The sequence below is a fragment of the Pyrus communis genome, chromosome 12 (assembly GCF_041283825.1).
Source record: "Pyrus communis isolate YQ-2024b chromosome 12, ASM4128382v1, whole genome shotgun sequence".
NCBI classification, from domain to species: domain Eukaryota; kingdom Viridiplantae; phylum Streptophyta; class Magnoliopsida; order Rosales; family Rosaceae; genus Pyrus; species Pyrus communis.
In genome coordinates this window covers 792,461-810,602 of record NC_142576.1, presented here as the reverse complement: position 1 = coordinate 810,602, position 18,142 = coordinate 792,461, and the positions used below count along the sequence as shown (strand labels likewise).

The following is an 18,142-nucleotide window of genomic DNA, read 5'->3' as shown; positions in this document are numbered from 1 at the left end:
TTCCCACATTTCTTCAATCCGTCAGTAACCAAATCAAAGCACCGCGACATCGGCATCAACCCCATCACAGTCATTTCCACCAAGTAATCACAGTCATTTCCACCAAGTAATTCGCGGCCTCAACAAACCGCCCTCCGCGTCCAGCCATCGTTATCAACATAGTATACACCGGTCGGTTAGGGGGATGTCCCTTAACCTTCATCTCTCTAAAGAAACAAAATGCATCATCAAACTGACCCCTCCTACACATCTCCTTAATTATGGAAGCATACAAGGTCGGAAATGGCTTATGCCCGTCTTCAATCGAATTATGCATAAGCCGGAACGCATCATCAATCCTCCCCACCTTCGTTAATTTTTCTGCTTTTGATGGTATCAACAGAATGTTCACAGTTCCTTCAGCTGACAAAGAGTGGTGTAGAATTCTTCCATCGGAGTTGTGGGCTATTAAAACTGAAGTTGAGGGCTGGAATGAGTTTCCTTGTATGTACTTGTACTGTGTTCTTGGTGCCATCTTGGGGTTGGGTGTGGTTAGAGAATGGGACTTAGCCATATGGGTGTCTGCAAATTCACCACAATGTGGAGTTGTGATTGATGTCGCTATGAGGGATCATAAGGAGATCCAAAGAGAGAATTTTGAGTGTCCCACTCTGGTTCAAGCTTTGACGTGGTTGGCCTCTCAGCTTTCCATACTGTATGGTGCACAAAATGGGAAAGTATTTGCCATAAGCTTTCTCAAGAAATGCATATCAGATGCTGTAATGGCCTCGTTAATTTTCCCATTGGAGCAACAGGTGACACGGTCTCCTGCTTTAGAAGAGGCTTCATCGAATTTGGACGCTAATGGCAACGGTGTTAGGAATACTGAAGCTTTGAAACCACTAAGCACAGATGGTGAAGGGGATAGCATGATGAAGGAAAACATTATCAGTAGGGTGGTATTTGTGTCCCAGGTTGCAGCAGCGGTCGCGGCGTTGCATGAAGGGTCCTTGTTAGAAGAAAAACTTACAGCACAATGGGTTTCAAAAACCCTTACTAGATATCAACAGTATGCCACTATGCTCAGTTTCATTTTTATCTTGAGTTTGCTTTCAGGTTTTCTTTTAATATGTTGAAAATCTAGTTGAAGCGTAATGGAGGGAGGCAAATAGAAACAAATATTAAACACGAGAATTTACAAGAACAAAATATTATGACTAACTGAAAAGGCCAGGGATCTCCCAGTGCTGCAAATCTTTATATTAACCTTTGTAAAACAGCCAATACTTTGCTTTTGTTTTTGATATTGGACTATTTATGTTTGGAGAAAACTGGCCTTTTGCCAGCGTTTATTTCAACTGAGTTGTTATACACAGTTCCATTGCTTGGCATATGTATATATTGGTGGTTGCTTATAAAACGCTAAGTTTCTTTGTAGGGTGGTTGATCATGATTATCTATCACAGAGAGCTCATGAGGAGCGGAAAAACCGAAATCAGTACAAACCCATTATTGACCATGATGATTGGGAGAAATCACGTAACCAGGTACCAGATAATATCATTATTTCTAGATAACTTAGGAGAGACATGATACTTGTTTCTAGATAACCAGGTACCAGATAATATCATTATTTTAACTTAGCAGACAGGCATACTCGCAATCGCAGGGAACGAGATGATCTGGAGGTGACAAAGACCAAGCATCATGAAACCAAAATGTCATCTTCTAGCATATCCAAGTATAAAGATAATAGATCATCTTCTCGGTTAAATTCACATCAGAAATCAAAGGTTAGAAGGGATAGGTACACATATGAGAATCACAGTTCAAACTCTATGGAACAAAATACGTTTGATGACAGATATGATCCTTTGGAGCCTCGTGACGTATATGAAGACAATCTCTCTACTAACAGAAGGTATGCTAGAGCAAGCAGACATTCTGAAAAAGAGAAAATTCCCAATGACCGTTAGAAATCTGACTGCCATGTTGGTAAGTTATTCTTGATTTTCTTTTATGTACTTGTGGTATACTCTCACTTGAATTCGAAAGTGATATTTTGTTCGTGACATGGTTTATTGACCAAATTTTGCAGCACAAAGTCATCAGGCTTCAGCAATTTTAACTTCATCTGTATCCTCCTTTGTATCCTTGACTGTTTTTCTAATTAGCTGTTAAGCATATAAATATTTCAGTTGCGCGCGTTTCTTCCCTCATTCTTGCTCTGAATAGATGAAAAGTTGATAACAAAACGTTGCTCGTACTGGCATGGTAGTTCCTATATTCATCATGGTTTTTTTACCCTTGTCAGTTAACATCACAGTTGAGATTGTTATTTGCTGCATCCTCTTGTCAGTATTAAGTATTTACATCAGTTCATTGTGATAGCCCATTCTAGTATTTCAAGATATGGCGATTCCTTTTAATTGGCTGGGATGAGCACATCAGAGTGCACATTTGTAGACTTGCAATTGTGATCTCTCGCATTTAGCAATTGCTAGTCTAGTAAGTCAGCGAAAACACAACCACCTTGTTAAACTCTTCTTACATGTTAATCCTGTTTCTTTACACGCTAACCTCTCTGAATTTTCTGTTGCGCTATACTTCACTCTGACCAAACCATATTAAGTATATTGATGTTATTGATGAGCCATGTTAACCCTGTTAACCTCTCTAGGAGAAATCTAGCTGATTGTAGCACCAAGCATGTGATGCTGCATTTTTGTCTGGGGGAATCAGTCTATCAGATAACCTGAGTGATGTCTTTTCTATATTTCTATGCAATTAAAGCTTTATGCGTAATATATACATACATATATATATATATATATATATATATATATATATGAAACTGTTATTAGCACTCCAAAAATCTCATTTTGCACTCCTCACAAGTGTAAATGACAGAGGCCATGGTTACCAGATCTCAATCTGCAAATGAGGGTCAACAGGTTTGTTGTTGGATTGCAAAGAATAGCATCATTATAACGATTTCTCCGTCCTTCCGACCTCCCACCCCTTGGGACGGTTCCTTTTTTTGTTACTTGCTTTCTACTCTGGTGTTGTAGTATACAGCAATACATGTGATGTCATGGTTGAATTTTCTGATACCCGTATCTCTTTGCTCTGTAGATACTAGAATGCCCCCAGCGTCTGCTAGAATGTTGAAGAAGTTTGTGAATCGTGAAGGGAAGCACCATGCTCCATGCATCTCTGTCCTGTGGTATTGTCAACATGGAGAGTGACTGATGACATAACTGGATGAAGCATAGTACTGGTGCTTTGACCCTTATTTCTATGCAATAGTTTAGTTTTGCTAATGGAATGCAGTTCTCTGATGAATCGTTTCGACGAGTTCATACAAATCGGAAGCAGTGCTTGTGGGAAAGCTGGCTTCATCTTACCCCTTTGAATTATGTAGATGGAAGAAGAATGCTTGTTTTGTGTTCTTAGTATTTTTAGTTTTGTAGAGATGATGTAAAATTGCTATTTAATTTGGTAGCATTTTTTTTTTCTGCAACATTTTAATTTGTTAGTTTATCCACATGTTTTTAGATGGAAACCTTTAATTAAGGAGAGTCGAAGAGAACATAATAGATTTTTTTTTGGTTTACAACGGGGCATATGTCCGAAAGAAGGGAAATATTACATAAGAATATTAAGAGGTCACGAGACCCCAACTATACTGCAATTAGCAACCGTCAACAAGAGGGGCTTTTCTAACCCGATGAGTCTTATGCCGGATAGCCACGTTTTTAGCCGTTTGGATTGAACAACTCTAATTACAACGAGTTTTTTTCCCAAGCGATAGTGTCTGACCATCCAGCTTATAAGGCTGCTGTACTCAAACACTCTCCTCCAAACCCTACTAATCCTGCACATTTCTGTTAAACTTGTCGACCAATTAATTAGAATAGTATGTCCGTTCTTTTACCCAAGTTAGTAGAATAGTATGCCCGATCTTTTACCTTGAGTTTAAAAATAAAAATAAGAATGAAAGTTCTCCTTACTCAAAGGGACTAGGATTCTTTCCCCTCCTCTTTCTATCCCCTGCCATTCCCTCCTCTCACCTTCTTTATTTAACCTTTCTCTTTTATGATAAAAACAAATTAATATAAGATGTTAATATGGCTTAACCGTTATCGTTCAAATAAGAAAGAAGGGAAGGAAAGGCCATAAAAAAAAAAAAAAAAATTAAAAAAAAATAAATAAAAAAAATAATAATAATAAAAAAAAAAGAATCCGACTCCTACTCAAAGGGTATGGTGGACTCGGTGAGTCAGCAAGCGACAGGAAAGTACATATATTGTTGAGGTAGTTTAGACGTGCCACACCCCTTCTATCTCCTCTTACTCACACACAAACCACAACAAAAACAAATCCAAGAAAACAGAGCATCTCACTCTCTCTCTCTCTCTCTCTCCTCTGACAGACGAGACGATGCAGCAGCAGCCCACAATTCTCGACGTCTGTATCTCCCTGACGACGAAAACCCCGTTCATCTTAAACGAATAATCAGAGCAACAGTAACCCCTGATATCAAATTTTCTTCTTCCGCAAATGGCCAGGAAAGGTGTGGTCTACGAGGAGGGAACTGTGACCGACGCCGACGCCGACGCGTCCACGGCGGCGGCGAAGGCGAAGGCCGTGGAGATAAAGAAGCAACTGGAGAGGCTGGTGAAGGCCATTGTCGATGAAGACGACTACAGGGTCGAGACTGCTGACGAGGCCATCAGAGCCTTGGCTTCTTTGAAAGACTTGAAGTCCAAAAGGTCTCTCTCTTTCAAGCTTCACGGCGGCGGCGGCGGTACTGTAGTCGTCCCTAAAGAATTCAGATGTCCCATTTCCGGAGAGCTCATGGCCGACCCTGTTGTCTTGGCCACTGGAGAGGTATCAGGTTCACAAATTTTGTTACTTTTCTTTTGATTTTTGAAATGTTCGTGGCTAATTCGAATTTGCATGCAAGAATTTCGTGTTTTGAAGATTTGGGTTGTCCTTAAATTTGGGACTTTCGTTTTGTTCTGGTATCAAGATTGGTTCTTTATTTTTGAAATTGGGATTTCAATTGGTTTTTCTTTGTTCTTGCATAATTTGCTCTGTGATTTCTTCGTTCTTTGTTAATTGTGTTTGATATGAAGATGTCTAAAATTAAGATTATACATACATACACACACACACACACACACACACACACACATATATATATACAAATATACTAATATACATACATACATACATACATATATATATATATATATATATATATATATATATATATATATATATTGTAACTCATGCAGTTTCTAATATGGTAGCATTTTGTAGCGTTTATGAATTATTTAGGATCAGATCACGGCTTCTGCAAATATGGTAGCATCGCTTGCTTGCATGTCCGATGTTTTGCTTTGCTTAATAGCACCTTCAATTCATGCAGTTTCTAATATTTTTTTACATATCTTTATTTGATTACAGACGTTTGATCGACCATTCATCCAGAGGTGGTTGAACGAAGGCCACAGAACTTGCCCTCAAACCAAGCAAGTCATCTCTCATACTGTCCTTACCCCTAATCACCTGGTTCGAGAAATGGTTTCACAATGGTGCAGGGAGCATGAAATTGAGCTTCCGAAACCTGTTCAGGATATTGATGAGCAACTTGTCACCAATGCAGACCGAGGATGTCTGAATTCACTGCTTGAGAAGATGTCATCATCTCTATCTGATCAAAAAGCAGCCGCAAAACAGCTTCGACTGCTAACAAAGCGAAGTTCATCATTTCGGGCACTTTTTGGTGAGTTTACTGAGACCATTCCGCAGTTGCTCAATCCACTTTCACCGGGACAGGTTGATGCTCATCCTGATCTTCAAGAAGATCTGATCACAACGCTACTAAACCTCTCAATTCATGACAATAACAAAAGATTAGTCGCAGAGAACACTTCAGTCATCCGTCTGCTTATTGAATCCTTGGAATATGGAACCGTCCAAACAAAAAGCAATGCTGCCGCAACTTTCTTCACATTATCAGCAATTGATTCCAACAAGATTACAATTGGAGCATCCGGTGCTATCAAACCTTTGATTGACCTTTTAGACGTGGGGCATCCATTAGCAATGAAGGATGTTGCTTCGGCAGTATTCAGCCTGTGTACTGTCCTCGAAAATAAGGAAAGGGCCATCAATGCTGGAGCAGTCGGGGTGATTCTGATAAAGATAACGGATCATGTTTTAGTTGCCGAGTTGTTAGTTATACTTGCAATGCTTTCCAACCATCAGAGGGCCGTTCAGGAAATGTGTGAGCTTGGCGCCGTGCCTTGCTTGATTGGAATCACAAGGGAGAGCGACTGCGAGCGCAACAAGGAGAACTGTGTTGCAATCCTTTACACAATCTGTTTTGCTGACCGGACTAAACTGAAGGAAATTAAGGCAGAGGAAATGGCCAGTGGTACATTTTCTAGACTCGTACAGACCGGAACTTCGAGGGCAAAGAGAAAGGCGAGAGGAATTCTTGAAAGACTGAATAGGACTGGTGCAATAACGCACACTGCTTGACAGAAATCCAACTCTTCTTCTTTTTTTTACTCCCCCCAAAAGGTATTACCCTATCACACCCCATGTAAATGTCGTATATTTCGTACAGAAAAGAGCTCACTGATTTGTACACATAACTTGAAATTTTCCTAGGCAAAGTTTTGGTCCATTTCTAGACATGTAAAGGCCATTGGAATTTCTCCTCTCTTTGATCACAAAAGAAATCACAACTAGTACATTTTGTTTCTCTCTGTTTTGTGGCTCATTTTTCCGATTCTCGGGTAGAACCGGTGGCATATCACACTGTTAGTATCTCTCCCGTCACGTGTTACATTTTTCGGGTTGGCAGTTAGTATCTCACCCGTCACGTGTTACATTTTTCGGGTTGGTGCCAGCTGTGCATTGCATTTGGCTCTTTGAAATGCCATCATAAATATAATAAGTTTCATTTGGATTTTGTGACTGAATGATGATTGTAGGGCCTCCATTGTTTCTGCCACCCTAAAATTTGAAAGTGTGTCGGCAGGTTGACCACACCAAATTGCATTATTTCGGATCTCTTTTCTTTCTTAATTCAATACTTAAGCACTGGATAAAGTCCTTAAAACCCTAATTAGGTTCGATAACGACATGTTTAGTCGGTGCTAATAGGATTTACAAACTTTAATAATAAAACAACAGTTTAATGTTAATAATACGGCAGATTAAGCGCAGAATGATGCTGAAATCTAGTAATTTGTGATTCGTTATTCCACTAATCACCTTGCCTTTCTCAGCATTACACTGTACATAGAGACAATGATTAATTAACATTTTAATTAAGTATTCATCATGATTAATAAAATCTTACTGGATAAAAGCAAATATGATCCCCTCTGCCTTTCTTTTTGTGTTTGCTTTGAAATTTGTAGCCAGTAATTTACTTGAAGGCCTAATTTTCCAACTACCTCTATATACCAGTGACTGATTTTTTTTTTTTATATTTTATAATTAATTGGCCTTCTGCATGCTTAAACACTCTGTTTGGCCACAACACTGTACAAATATTTAATTATTATTTTAAAGCTTCTTAATTTTGTTCATCCACATATTTAAGTAACTTTGAAACTTGGATTCAGGAAAGGTTTTTTTTTGTGTTCGAAATACGGACACATACAACGTATATTATTATATAAGTAGAGAGATATTTAAAAAAAAAAAATTGTATTCGCTTGTTTAATAACACATAGCGTACCGTCCCATATTCAGGGCATATCAAAAAACCTTTTGAATACAAAACATTTTTTTTTGGTCTGATAAGCAATATTATTAGACTAAAGGAAGGGAAGAGGATTGGAACTTAAAACACTCGGAGTTGAAGAGCCTTATCTAACACGATGGTGGAGTGTGACTGGGGCATAATTTAGTTGAAAAGAAAACTGTCAACTGAACTAATTTTGTAAATTAAGTAGGATTAGTTATAAACCCTGCTTATTTAGTTGTTGTAATTGTTGCTTGATGGTTAACAAATATCAACCTTCCAACAACTTGTCGCTTGATATCTTTCTATGGCTAATATATATTTGTTCACTCAATATATACTTATAGGAAGAACTGATTTTGAAAGTAATACTATTATGTATATCAGTACAAAGATGAAATTTGGTTTCATAGTGCAGAGAAATTCTAATGTCCGGCCATTGGACCATGCAATCATGCCGAGTTGGACCTACCCTTGCATGAGAGTGTTAGTCGTACACCAGAACTTCTCCTTAATATGATGCAAAGAAAATTTGAATTTCCAAATTCTCACACATCAGGAAAAGGGTGGTGCTATCCACACATTTTTTTTTATCTCTCACACACTCCAATTAATTTTCAGATTCGTTCGAATGAATTGAAGGATACCAAATGACAGAAATTAATAGAATGTGGGTAGAAAGTAAAAACGGTTACGTGGATAAACAATCTTGAAAAAATGCAACCCACATTTCACTACAAGACATGATAAACCCTAGAGGGCAACTCGTATCATGCAGCCTTTGATGGTGCCATTTGCTGGTCCTATCCCATCTTTGCTGACAAAAACAAACATTCATCAAGAATCTCTGAACATTCTAAAAAGATGAGATGCAGGAATCGAATTGCCCCCATGATACTTGGAAGCCATGGATTTAGATTCCCCCAAGAGGCTTATTACTGGCTTCAATTTTTTGATACGTTTGATTTGGCATGTAATAGGTAAGAAGATATTCGATAGCGTTATCAAATTAAGACATTTTTCGTGCTAAATACGATCATATGAAGTTGAGTGTGATCAAAATACAATGAAGTTTCATATTTTTGTACAAATAATGTAGTCGAAAACCATCGTTTCTTTTCTAGTTTCTAATATTTTTGTGCTTTCGGTTGAGTGAGGGAGTGGTCCTAAAGGCTAAAACCTTGAAGGAGGGAGGTGGTGGGGCTAGCGACTTTTTGGGTTTGACAAAGTAATACCACAAGAAGAAGATGGACCATGATTAAGAAATTGTTTAATGGTTCTTTAATCCATGCTTAAAAGAATGTTTATGATAATGAAACCCCCCCTAAATCAACGGCCTACACTTTTTAGACCCCTTGTCTGCTGGTGTTGTTTTTACTGCCTCCAAAATATGGACTTTGGAAAATATCAAAAGTAGAAGTAAAGACCATTTCTTCAATTTCCAAACAAAGAAAAACAAGAAAGTAGTGGGGCATCCAAAGAATATTTTATTCCCCATTCAAAGTTCTTTCTTATCCAACAAGTTCGAATCTATGTGCATGAGATGGAAAAATCTTGAGTGTAACTGAGAATATATCACTATTTAAGCGTCTTATTTGTTATGCAATCAAATTGTGATTCATGAGACATTTATCTGAGGATATATTTCTAGTTAGAAAGTAAAAGCTCTCGTGGACATCATAGTTTATATAGCGGTCTACAATTCATAATTGGGAGAACAAGATAGAGAAGAAGGCTAAATTCGTATATAACATAGGCAATGGCATCTCAAAGTTTCTTCAATTGCTTAACTACCACTAAGCTTTCTGCAAATAGAAAATTATCGCCTGCTGAATGAGATTCTTACCTACAATCAGGAATATATTCGATAAGTCTACATAACTTATCATCTAAGAAGATATATGTCCGGTGACACTAAAACATTTCTCCAAGCATTGAGTCCTTGAGGAAACAGTTCGAGTAACGATTGTCGTAGACAAATGAGGATATATCCTCGGTGACATGAGAGAATCTCTCTGGGCCTTGAGGCCTTAAGGACAGGCTTCAATGGACAGAAAAATTGGATGCAACAGTTGAAGGGTTAAGCTCAGTACAATTCAATTGGGTAAAAAGTGGAACAGAATGCCCAAGACAAGCAAAGGGAAGCCCAACTCAATTTTGAGGTATGGAGAAATTTAAAGATTCTTGAAATGAACAAAATTGGGGGGCCACAGAAACATCAGATCCAAAGTGGAGATCCCCGAAGTCCACAAAACACCAGAAAGTGAACAAATATATGAAAAGTGCAATTATGAGTTAGACCAGTTGTTCAGTATAATATGACCGGCTATTTACATTCAATTTCAAATTCCATCTTCTATAAAAACATATTTAGAATATCGTTTTGTTAAGAGAAAGACGCACGTACTAAGAGCTACCACCTGGAAGTGGCAATGACCCATGAGGGCCATCCCTCAACTAATGATTATAAATCAAACAGAGAAACAAGCTTCATATCATATATCGGTATTTTTTGGCTTTCGAATCATTGATCGTTAAATTCTTGGTCACACATCTAACTCTTCATTGCTGTAATACTTGTCAGGCACCAAGCATAGCAGAATCTTCTCTACGTCTTGTTTTTATCGGAGGGACAGATTAACTTGGCTTCTCCTTTCAATATCAGAAATACAAGTACTTCTAGATTAAAAGCTAGTTTGTTTGATAAACTCGGAAATTTCGAAAATTTTCATTTCTTAAATACAAAATAGATAGATAACAAAGTTACAAATGAGGGGAAAATTAAATAAGAGTGTCACAATTTGGCACTAACTTCTAATTTTCATCTCATTCATAAGCTTGGTTCCATCTTAGCTAGCTACAAGAACAATAATTAACACATGTTGAAGAAAACAACACATATAAAGATAGCCAAGGCACTTGAGTTTTTCTGGTCTCTAGGCATTCTAATTCCTATGAGTTTTGAAACACCTCTTGCTTCATGAAGCACAAGCAGGCACAAAGCAAGCAAACAATCCCAGCATTTTCTTCTGCAGAAAACAAAAATTCAAAAACAATTAAAAAAAATAATCAAAAGGGTATGTAAAAGAGTAAAAGTGACAAGATTGAGATCCTTTTTAGATTTCTGTGTCTAGAGCGAGTCAAGGAATCCAGGCCATTTTCAGACCGTTCAAAGACTTTGTGTTCCGTGAAGTGGACAAATGAAATGGACTAACGAAGACCGTATAATTTAAATTAAGCGGTCCAAATTTCTTAATTCAGCTGTTTCAAACATAGAAATCCAAAAAGGATCTTGACTCATTCCAAAATGCCCCCAAAAGTGTTAAAATTATATACACGACAAAGTACGTAGAAAGTCACATCATTATGCATAATAGTGTTGAATTTCAGACCAACGGAGGTCATATTTTCAAACTGATCGTGTGAAACTCAGTGCATGATGGACAACTTTTTTTCACTAATTCTCAGTACCATGTTGAAAATTGAAACACGACCATGTCCCCGAGTATAACTGTCCTGCAAAATGTTTAACGAAAATTCTAATATGTTTCGATGTATCAAATTTTTCCACCATGTTTGAGAGTAAAACTCTCACACAACATATTTGCAAAAATTCAACTGTGTTTCAGTGTATAGAAATTCATATCATGTTCGTTGTTTGCGACAAAAACTCTCATCTAAGTTCCACAAAAATTTTACTATGTTTCGGTGTATTTTATATTTATAAAATGTGGAAATTATACCCGCTTGGTGGTGTGGAGGAGCTCAGGGGGTATCTTGTAGAGATCTTCGTCGACAGGCTTGGGTCTTGAAACGGTGTCGTTCTTGTGGTGGTGGAGGTGTGCGCGATTGGGTTGTTGAACATGGAGTTGATAGTGATAGGGTTTAGTTGGCGGTTCCGTCACGTCACAGACTTTTGTCCCCTTCGATTGCTGCCTCTTTTGCTCCATAACATGCGCACGCTGCCCTCGCTTTTCCCTCCCTCGCCCACCACCTCCTCCTCCTCCTGCTGTTGCCTGCACCAATAAATATACCGTCTCACTCTCACATATTATATCATCATTTAATTAATTTCACCAACTACTCTCTCTGACATTTAAATGATGCATAAGCTAATGTGTGACAATATCATAAATACGACAGGTGTTACGGAGGGAAAGGGATCCTCCGGATCCCTTCTACCTAATCCTCCTTATCAAATAATCTAAACTTTTGAAATTTGAACTAACGGTTAAAGTTATTATAACTTTTAAAATGGATCCCTGTTTTAATTTCAAGGATTCGAATTATTTGTTGAGAATAATTAAGTAAAAGAAATCCGAAGATGATATTTTTCCGTCAGGAAGTACTCAAAATTTATAGTAAAATAGGCATCATAAAAATACATGAAAAGATACTACTGGTCACATAAAAATTTATAGTAAAATAGGCATCATAAAAATACATGAAAAGATACTACTGGTCACATAAAAATTTATAGTAAAATAGGCATCATGCTTTTGGAAATGAGCTAGCTCACCTAAGCTAGCTAGCTTAAATAATTAGCTCATAGGTGTAAATAATTAGCTTCTAAAGTCTTGACCAAAAATAATTGCATATCACAAATTCCCTTTTACAATGTCAATCTAATTTTGGAAATAATTTCCTTTTACAATTTCTTGTACCACAATTACCCAAATCACATTACTAAATATGCAAAGGGAATGAAAAACAAAAGCAAAAATGCTCAAATTAAATCATAAATCAAAGAAAAAGCAAAAATATTTACAAAAAAGAAGATGTAGGGGGATGAAATTAATGTTAGAACCTTTCGAGGAGGAGCAACGTTGCGAGAAGGCTTCTTGAAGTGATCGACAGGAACAGCATACAAGTCAGGGCGCATATGATCAGTACTCTCGCCGGAGGAAGAGCTGAATCTGATCAAACCAGCTTGTCTTGCACACTCGAAATACTGAGTGATTGGCAGTTCGTTTGCATAATCCCAGTCCCCAAACGCCGGAATCTGCCCACTCCTCTTGTAATAGTCCTGAATCACCACCATCCAAACACAAATCAAAACATTAAAAACCAAACAATAAAAAAAGAGAAAGGTTACTGAGAAAATGGGTGAAGAACTTACATCCATTGTGTTTGTGGGTCAGTTGCAGAAAAGAGCAAGAACCCAATTGAAAGATTGGATTTTGAATGCAAAGGTGAAAGAAAGAAAGAAAATTTAAGGGGTGGTGTGTGGAGATTGGCTGTGAAGAAACTAGGAGTTAAAGGAGGGGGTGTGGGAGCAAAAAGGTGAAAGAAGCTATGAATAATCCTGAGGAAAAGTCAGAGGATATAAATTATGGTCAGTGTTAAAGAGAGAGAATCTAGGAGGAGAGAGAGCGAGATGATCTCAAAGTTGCTTTCCTTTTACTAGATTTATAGCATCCAGAAGCAAAGGCTCCGAGCACGAAAGATAGCTTATTTGGGTAGGGCAATGGCAGCCCTCAGGGCCTTGTTTTGGGGGGATGGCTACTGCTTCTGCTTCTGCTTCTGCTTCTGCGTCGGCTTCTGCATCATATGTTTACAGTTGCGCTACTCACTATACACACTTGAGAGAGAGAGAGATGGAGGAGATGGTGGTGGTAGTTGACAATTTAATCAAATTCCTCAATCTAGTAATGCCACATTTCAACCATGCCTGATAAAAAGATGGTTTTTTTTCACCTCCTCGGTTCACGCGGTAGACAGGTGGGCCCCAGAAATTCCAGGTTTTCCCACTTGAAAACCTAATAAATATCTCCTGAGAAAGTTGAATTCTTTTTTTCCTTTCAACTGTTTGCAATGCAGAAGCCTAGCTAGTAGCTAGTCTAGTGGTTGCGACCGTGTGACCAAATGTATGGCCCAAAGTTGAAGAAGTGCTTATGAATAATATATGTATAGTTAGGTCTGCTGCCAAACTTTGATTATTGCTACTACCGTGGGAGGAGAGGATTATTGTGGTGGATTTAGTAGTAAAAAGTGACTTTTGGGAAGAAGCACTTTTCGATAAGTCATGCCCACCATTTCCGGATCCTTGTCCGTTTCCCAGCTTGAATCCAGCAAAATAAGGTCTGGTTTGGTACTTAGATGATTTTGAAAAAAATTTGTATAAAAAAAAGTTTGAAGTTATTTTTATGCTTGGTAAACATTCAGCTTTAGCTTTTTTTCGCAGTTTTAGGTGAAAAAAAACCAAAAACAAGAAGTTGCAAAACCCAACTTTGAAAAATTGGCTTTTATCACATCTGTTTTACATAAAAGTTTACCAAACACTATAAACTTTTTTTTTCTTTTCAAAAGCACTTCTACCAAAAAGTTTACCAAACACTCTGCTACTTTATTTTACAGCTACTTATTCTCACAGTACAGTAAAAGCAATTTTTTTTTAAAACGCAACAATACCAAACCAGCCCTAATTCAACATAACCTGTCATGTGGATTGTGAACAGAAAAACATGATGTACCCTAAAAATACCAAAGGGAGATATAAATGGTATTTGATTATGCATACAGATCACTATGCCTCTAGCAAATGAGATATATTTAGGAATACAAGTATTACATGCTTATGTGTATAATAACGAATTATACTCAAATAAACTAACTAGGAATTCAAGAGCTTTAATTTAGCTCAATTTTTACATGCTTATGGGTATAAATACATGTGTTATACACATATGCATGTATTTATGAATACTTTTATTTTTTTTATACATTTCTCGAAATTCAAAAACATGATAAACATCCATTTTAAAAAACAAATGTTTTATATACATGTTCGTACACCTCAAGTTTAGGGGTTTACCAGTCTCGTATTTCACCAGCTATTATTGAGTATATTGATATTGGATGACAATGTTCTATAAACATGTATGCAGGTATCCACTTTAGGGTGCGTTGTTTGCCATCATTAGTCTTTACTGGACTGGACTAAGAGTTAGTATAATTTTGAATTTTTTACCTACAAAAACTAGTTTTAATGGAATTAGGAGAAACAGATCTCGACTAAAGAGTTTGCTAAACAGTCTTAGCAAGACCACCCTCCCCGCTTCTTTATTTCTAATCCTTCTTTCTAATACTATATTAGTCACGTAGTTAGTCAAACTTCAAGTGAGAATGAGTATTAAATAAACAAATATTTTATACACGTGTACGCACATATTCCACTTACTAACTTTGTTTTAATCGAACCATAAGTGAGAATTAATATTGGATGTGCAGATGCGGTGACATATATTTCAATAGACACAAGTCATGATCCTTGGAGAATATTGTTTTCAATTAATTAACAAACTCTACCTAACTGGCACCAGCGGCAACAGTTGAAACGGGAAATTAATTAACATAAAAACGTATGGTCAAAATCACAGAAGACCGAATCACGTGAACAAAATCCAATTTAAGATACCAACTGACAGCACCAAATTCCAGAAAATTCATGTGAACATGCCCTTGAATCTGCATGTGTGATTACAGAAACATCCTCAAACGCCATTGCTATCTGCCAGAGTTTTCTTAACGCCAACCGCGGCGGGCGAACGCGAGGGGATCCAAGAATCGCTGCCATCGAGGAGCCTAAAAGTTTTGACCCCCTTTTGTCTTTGTTAAACTATTGGTATAATTAGGGTTTCAATGTTGAAAAAAGCTTTTGCTGTTGCTGCCTTGCTGGTGTAAAAAGAGTGATTGTCAACAACTTTGACTCCAAGCTGTAACGCTTACAAATTTAGCTAGCAGTGTTAAAGATCACTGACGTGAGTCAAATTAAACTGTCTATTTAGTACTTTCCAAATCATTCACCTTCTGTGCAAAAGAAATGCTATTGCTAGAAATATGTTTATCTTAAATACTGAAATTGTGACAATATTAACTAAACAGTTAAACGATATCTGATTTAGTTAAATGTATGTAGCATTTTCTTAAATAGTGACTTAATAAGTAAATTGTTCAGATCATCAAGCTATATCGTACGTTTAAGGGAGATCGAGAAAATAAAACAAGAAAGTTCAAATGAAATGAATTGCGAGCATCTCCATGTATTGCACGCATATTATATTATTCATGCATGTGCAATTGACTATTTAGCAACACAGATCAGGAAGCACAGCAGGATGCCACGAATAACACACTGTGGAATGTGGAAAGTAGACGTGCTCAGCTAAGAGTCTCGAGTCTTTACCATGGGTCCATGGTATGTACAGAGGAATGGAGGTAGGGGGAGCCTTTTGGGGTCCACGGTAGGTAGAAGACGACCGAGTGGGTTAAAGTCAACAGTATATATCACATATTCCAGTGTAAGCCGTGTAAGTAGGGCAGTGTAGCTGATCTGACACACACATGATACATGTCCTCTTGCATTTTCTTGCTAGAGGACATTAGCAACCGATCAAAGAGTTAATACATAGGCCAAAACAGAAGAACGGAACACGCACTTTTTGCTAAAAGCCTCAATTTATCCTTACAGAGCTTGTTTGAATATGCTATTAAAATAATTGAAAGTATTTTTGATGAAAATAATTTTGAAAGTAATACTTAGTAAAAATGTTAGTAAACTTTGAAAAATCACTTAAAGTGCTTATTGGAAAAAACACATAACTAATGCTTCTTGTAGAAAGCATTTAAAGTGATTTTGGAATCCAAAAATATTTTATCTAAAATCATTTTCAATTATTTTAAAAACACATCCGAGCTCATATTAAGGGTGAAAACTTGGATAAATTGTCGAACAAAAGATCGATTTGTATAAAATAGTTCATTGTTACGTGACATTTTAATCTCACAATATAAGTCAAATATATTATGTGGGATGCCTATCACAAGATCACGTCATTTGTGAGGTACTAATTCTTGTAAAAGTATGAAGATTTTTCTATGCTTCTTTCTATAGGATTGTGGTCCAAAAGTAAAATGGGAGAGAGATTTACAGGTACTTTTTGTAATACTACCATGACATTCTTCTTTCTATAGGATTGTGGTCCAATAGTAAAATAGGAAAGAGACTTACAGACACTTTTTGTAATACTACCTTGACATTCTAATCAATAACACGATGTAATGTATGAAAAACACTTTGACAATTATGTTTTTAGTTGGAGATGCCACAATCTCCTAAATTAGGATTCTTTGGTGAAAATATGGGTCTCACTTTTCCCCAAAATTTTAATCTATAGTATTCATAATTAAATGTATCGTTATATTATTAAAAGATCAAAGAGCAGTAGTCTATACATGGACAAGATCACGACGTTTTTGTTAATGTATCGTTGTATTAAAAGATTAAAAAAAAATCATGTATGCATATCACATTATAGATCTAATAAGTTGTGCATCATTTTCTCTCTATCTATCACGTGAGGATAAAGTTGGAAACAAAACGATACACACCTTGGTGCAGGTAAGTTTCTCTTGAAAGAGAATCGAAACTATAGCTGCAAATAGCAACCCAATTATAAAACTTTGGGCTACCCCCACTAAGTGAAATGGTTGGGCCACCATTGTTGTGAATTGTTTTGGGCTACTTTGTTTTAAAAAAAGTCTTATTTTCATTTGTTGCATTGGGCTTGGATTGTTGCTTTTATTGATTGTCAAAACCTGTGTGATGTAATTGGTCCATTTGATCAACGTTTCGCTGTAGGTTTTCAGCTACAGTACATGGAAGAATTGAGAGATGATGAATGGTACGGTAGAGAGGGAAAGAAATAGAGTAGAAGTGAATACAAAATCTTAGAAGTGAAAACAACTCAAAATAGTTTTTTAGTTTGTTATTCATTTGTCAAGAATTTCCGATATACAACAATGAGTGAATACAAAATCTTGAAAGTGAAAACAACTTAAAATAGTTTTTGTTTTTGGTTCGTTACTCATTTGTCACGAATTTCGGATATAGAGGAACGAGTGAATACAAAATCTTGGAAGTGAAAACAACTCAAAATAGTTTTCTTTTTTGGTTCGTTACTCATTTGTCAAGAATTTTCTCATTCAAATGATTAAAGATGTATACCATGTGCACAATCCTCCCTTCCCACGATTAGGGTAAAATTTATGTTCTTTCAAATTTAAAATTACAAAAATGTGAATTGGGGACCATAATGTGAAGGTAAAAGAGTTTCATATTGGTGAAATGAGAAACTTTGTAAGAGTTTATAAGAGGTTGAGTTACTCCCCATATTGGTTTTATGGTGGAAGTTCAACTTTTTTCATGGTTTCAGAGCTAGGTTGGCTCACGTGTGAAGCCCAACCCCACACGTGCTCCACGTCACTCACTTCGTGTTGTTCATGTATTTGGCTTGAAAATTTGTTACACGTACTCCACGTCGTCCAATTCATATTGTTCATGTGTTTTGCTTGAAAAACAGGCTGCGTAAGAATGTATATAGAGAACCG

The 18,142-nt window shown here is 36.9% G+C and overlaps 3 protein-coding genes across 12 annotated transcripts; 2 read left to right on the top strand and 1 right to left on the bottom strand.

Annotated features, from left to right (window-relative positions):
* The first annotated feature begins 92 nt into the window (after window positions 1-92).
* On the top strand, window positions 93-3,667 carry LOC137745383 (U11/U12 small nuclear ribonucleoprotein 48 kDa protein-like). Of its 8 annotated transcripts, XM_088681955.1 has the most exons (6): window positions 93-1,048; window positions 1,418-1,526; window positions 1,624-1,974; window positions 2,078-2,127; window positions 2,890-2,933; window positions 3,115-3,667. In XM_088681955.1, exons 1-3 carry the CDS (start codon window positions 261-263, stop codon window positions 1,669-1,671), a joined length of 945 nt encoding a protein of 314 aa, XP_088538081.1. In that variant the 5' UTR covers window positions 93-260; the 3' UTR covers window positions 1,672-1,974; window positions 2,078-2,127; window positions 2,890-2,933; window positions 3,115-3,667. The 8 variants fall into 8 exon arrangements, with proteins under 8 accessions (XP_088538081.1, XP_088538080.1, XP_088538079.1 ...); XM_088681954.1 differs by having other exon boundaries at window positions 2,890-3,667; XM_088681953.1 differs by having other exon boundaries at window positions 2,078-2,933.
* A 642-nt stretch (window positions 3,668-4,309) lies between these two features.
* On the top strand, window positions 4,310-6,760 carry LOC137746214 (U-box domain-containing protein 9). 2 transcript variants are annotated; one of them, XM_068486291.2, is made up of 2 exons: window positions 4,310-4,872; window positions 5,455-6,760. In XM_068486291.2, the coding sequence occupies exons 1-2, from the start codon at window positions 4,543-4,545 to the stop codon at window positions 6,532-6,534; spliced, it is 1,410 nt and encodes a 469-aa protein (XP_068342392.2). In that variant the 5' UTR covers window positions 4,310-4,542; the 3' UTR covers window positions 6,535-6,760. The 2 variants fall into 2 exon arrangements, with proteins under 2 accessions (XP_068342392.2, XP_088538077.1); XM_088681951.1 differs by having other exon boundaries at window positions 4,741-4,879.
* A 3,709-nt stretch (window positions 6,761-10,469) lies between these two features.
* On the bottom strand, window positions 10,470-13,398 carry LOC137745367 (uncharacterized). Of its 2 annotated transcripts, XM_088680701.1 has the most exons (5): window positions 12,873-13,395; window positions 12,561-12,779; window positions 11,497-11,769; window positions 11,225-11,269; window positions 10,470-10,782 (listed from the first exon to the last, which is right to left on the bottom strand). In XM_088680701.1, the coding sequence occupies exons 1-5, from the start codon at window positions 12,876-12,878 to the stop codon at window positions 10,732-10,734; spliced, it is 594 nt and encodes a 197-aa protein (XP_088536827.1). In that variant the 5' UTR covers window positions 12,879-13,395; the 3' UTR covers window positions 10,470-10,731. The 2 variants fall into 2 exon arrangements, with proteins under 2 accessions (XP_088536827.1, XP_068341416.1); XM_068485315.2 differs by lacking the exon at window positions 11,225-11,269 and having other exon boundaries at window positions 12,873-13,398.
* Window positions 13,399-18,142: the final 4,744 nt, after the last annotated feature.

Bases quoted from the DNA above. Each gene is read 5' to 3' on its own strand.
- LOC137745367 (XM_088680701.1), bottom strand. The intron at 11,770-12,560 runs GTTCTAACATTA...TTATTGGTGCAG, and splicing joins ACGTTGCTCCTCCTCGAAAG to GCAACAGCAGGAGGAGGAGG. The intron at 10,783-11,224 runs GTACTGAGAATT...TGTTTTCTGCAG, and splicing joins GTGTTTCAATTTTCAACATG to AAGAAAATGCTGGGATTGTT.
- LOC137745383 (XM_088681955.1), top strand. From the start codon at position 261: ATGGAAGCATACAAGGTCGGAAATGGCTTATGCCCGTCTTCAATCGAA. The intron at 1,049-1,417 runs GTATGCCACTAT...GTTTCTTTGTAG, and splicing joins ACCCTTACTAGATATCAACA to GGTGGTTGATCATGATTATC. The intron at 1,527-1,623 runs GTACCAGATAAT...ATTTTAACTTAG, and splicing joins GGGAGAAATCACGTAACCAG to CAGACAGGCATACTCGCAAT.
- LOC137746214 (XM_068486291.2), top strand. From the start codon at position 4,543: ATGGCCAGGAAAGGTGTGGTCTACGAGGAGGGAACTGTGACCGACGCC. The intron at 4,873-5,454 runs GTATCAGGTTCA...ATTTGATTACAG, and splicing joins TTGTCTTGGCCACTGGAGAG to ACGTTTGATCGACCATTCAT.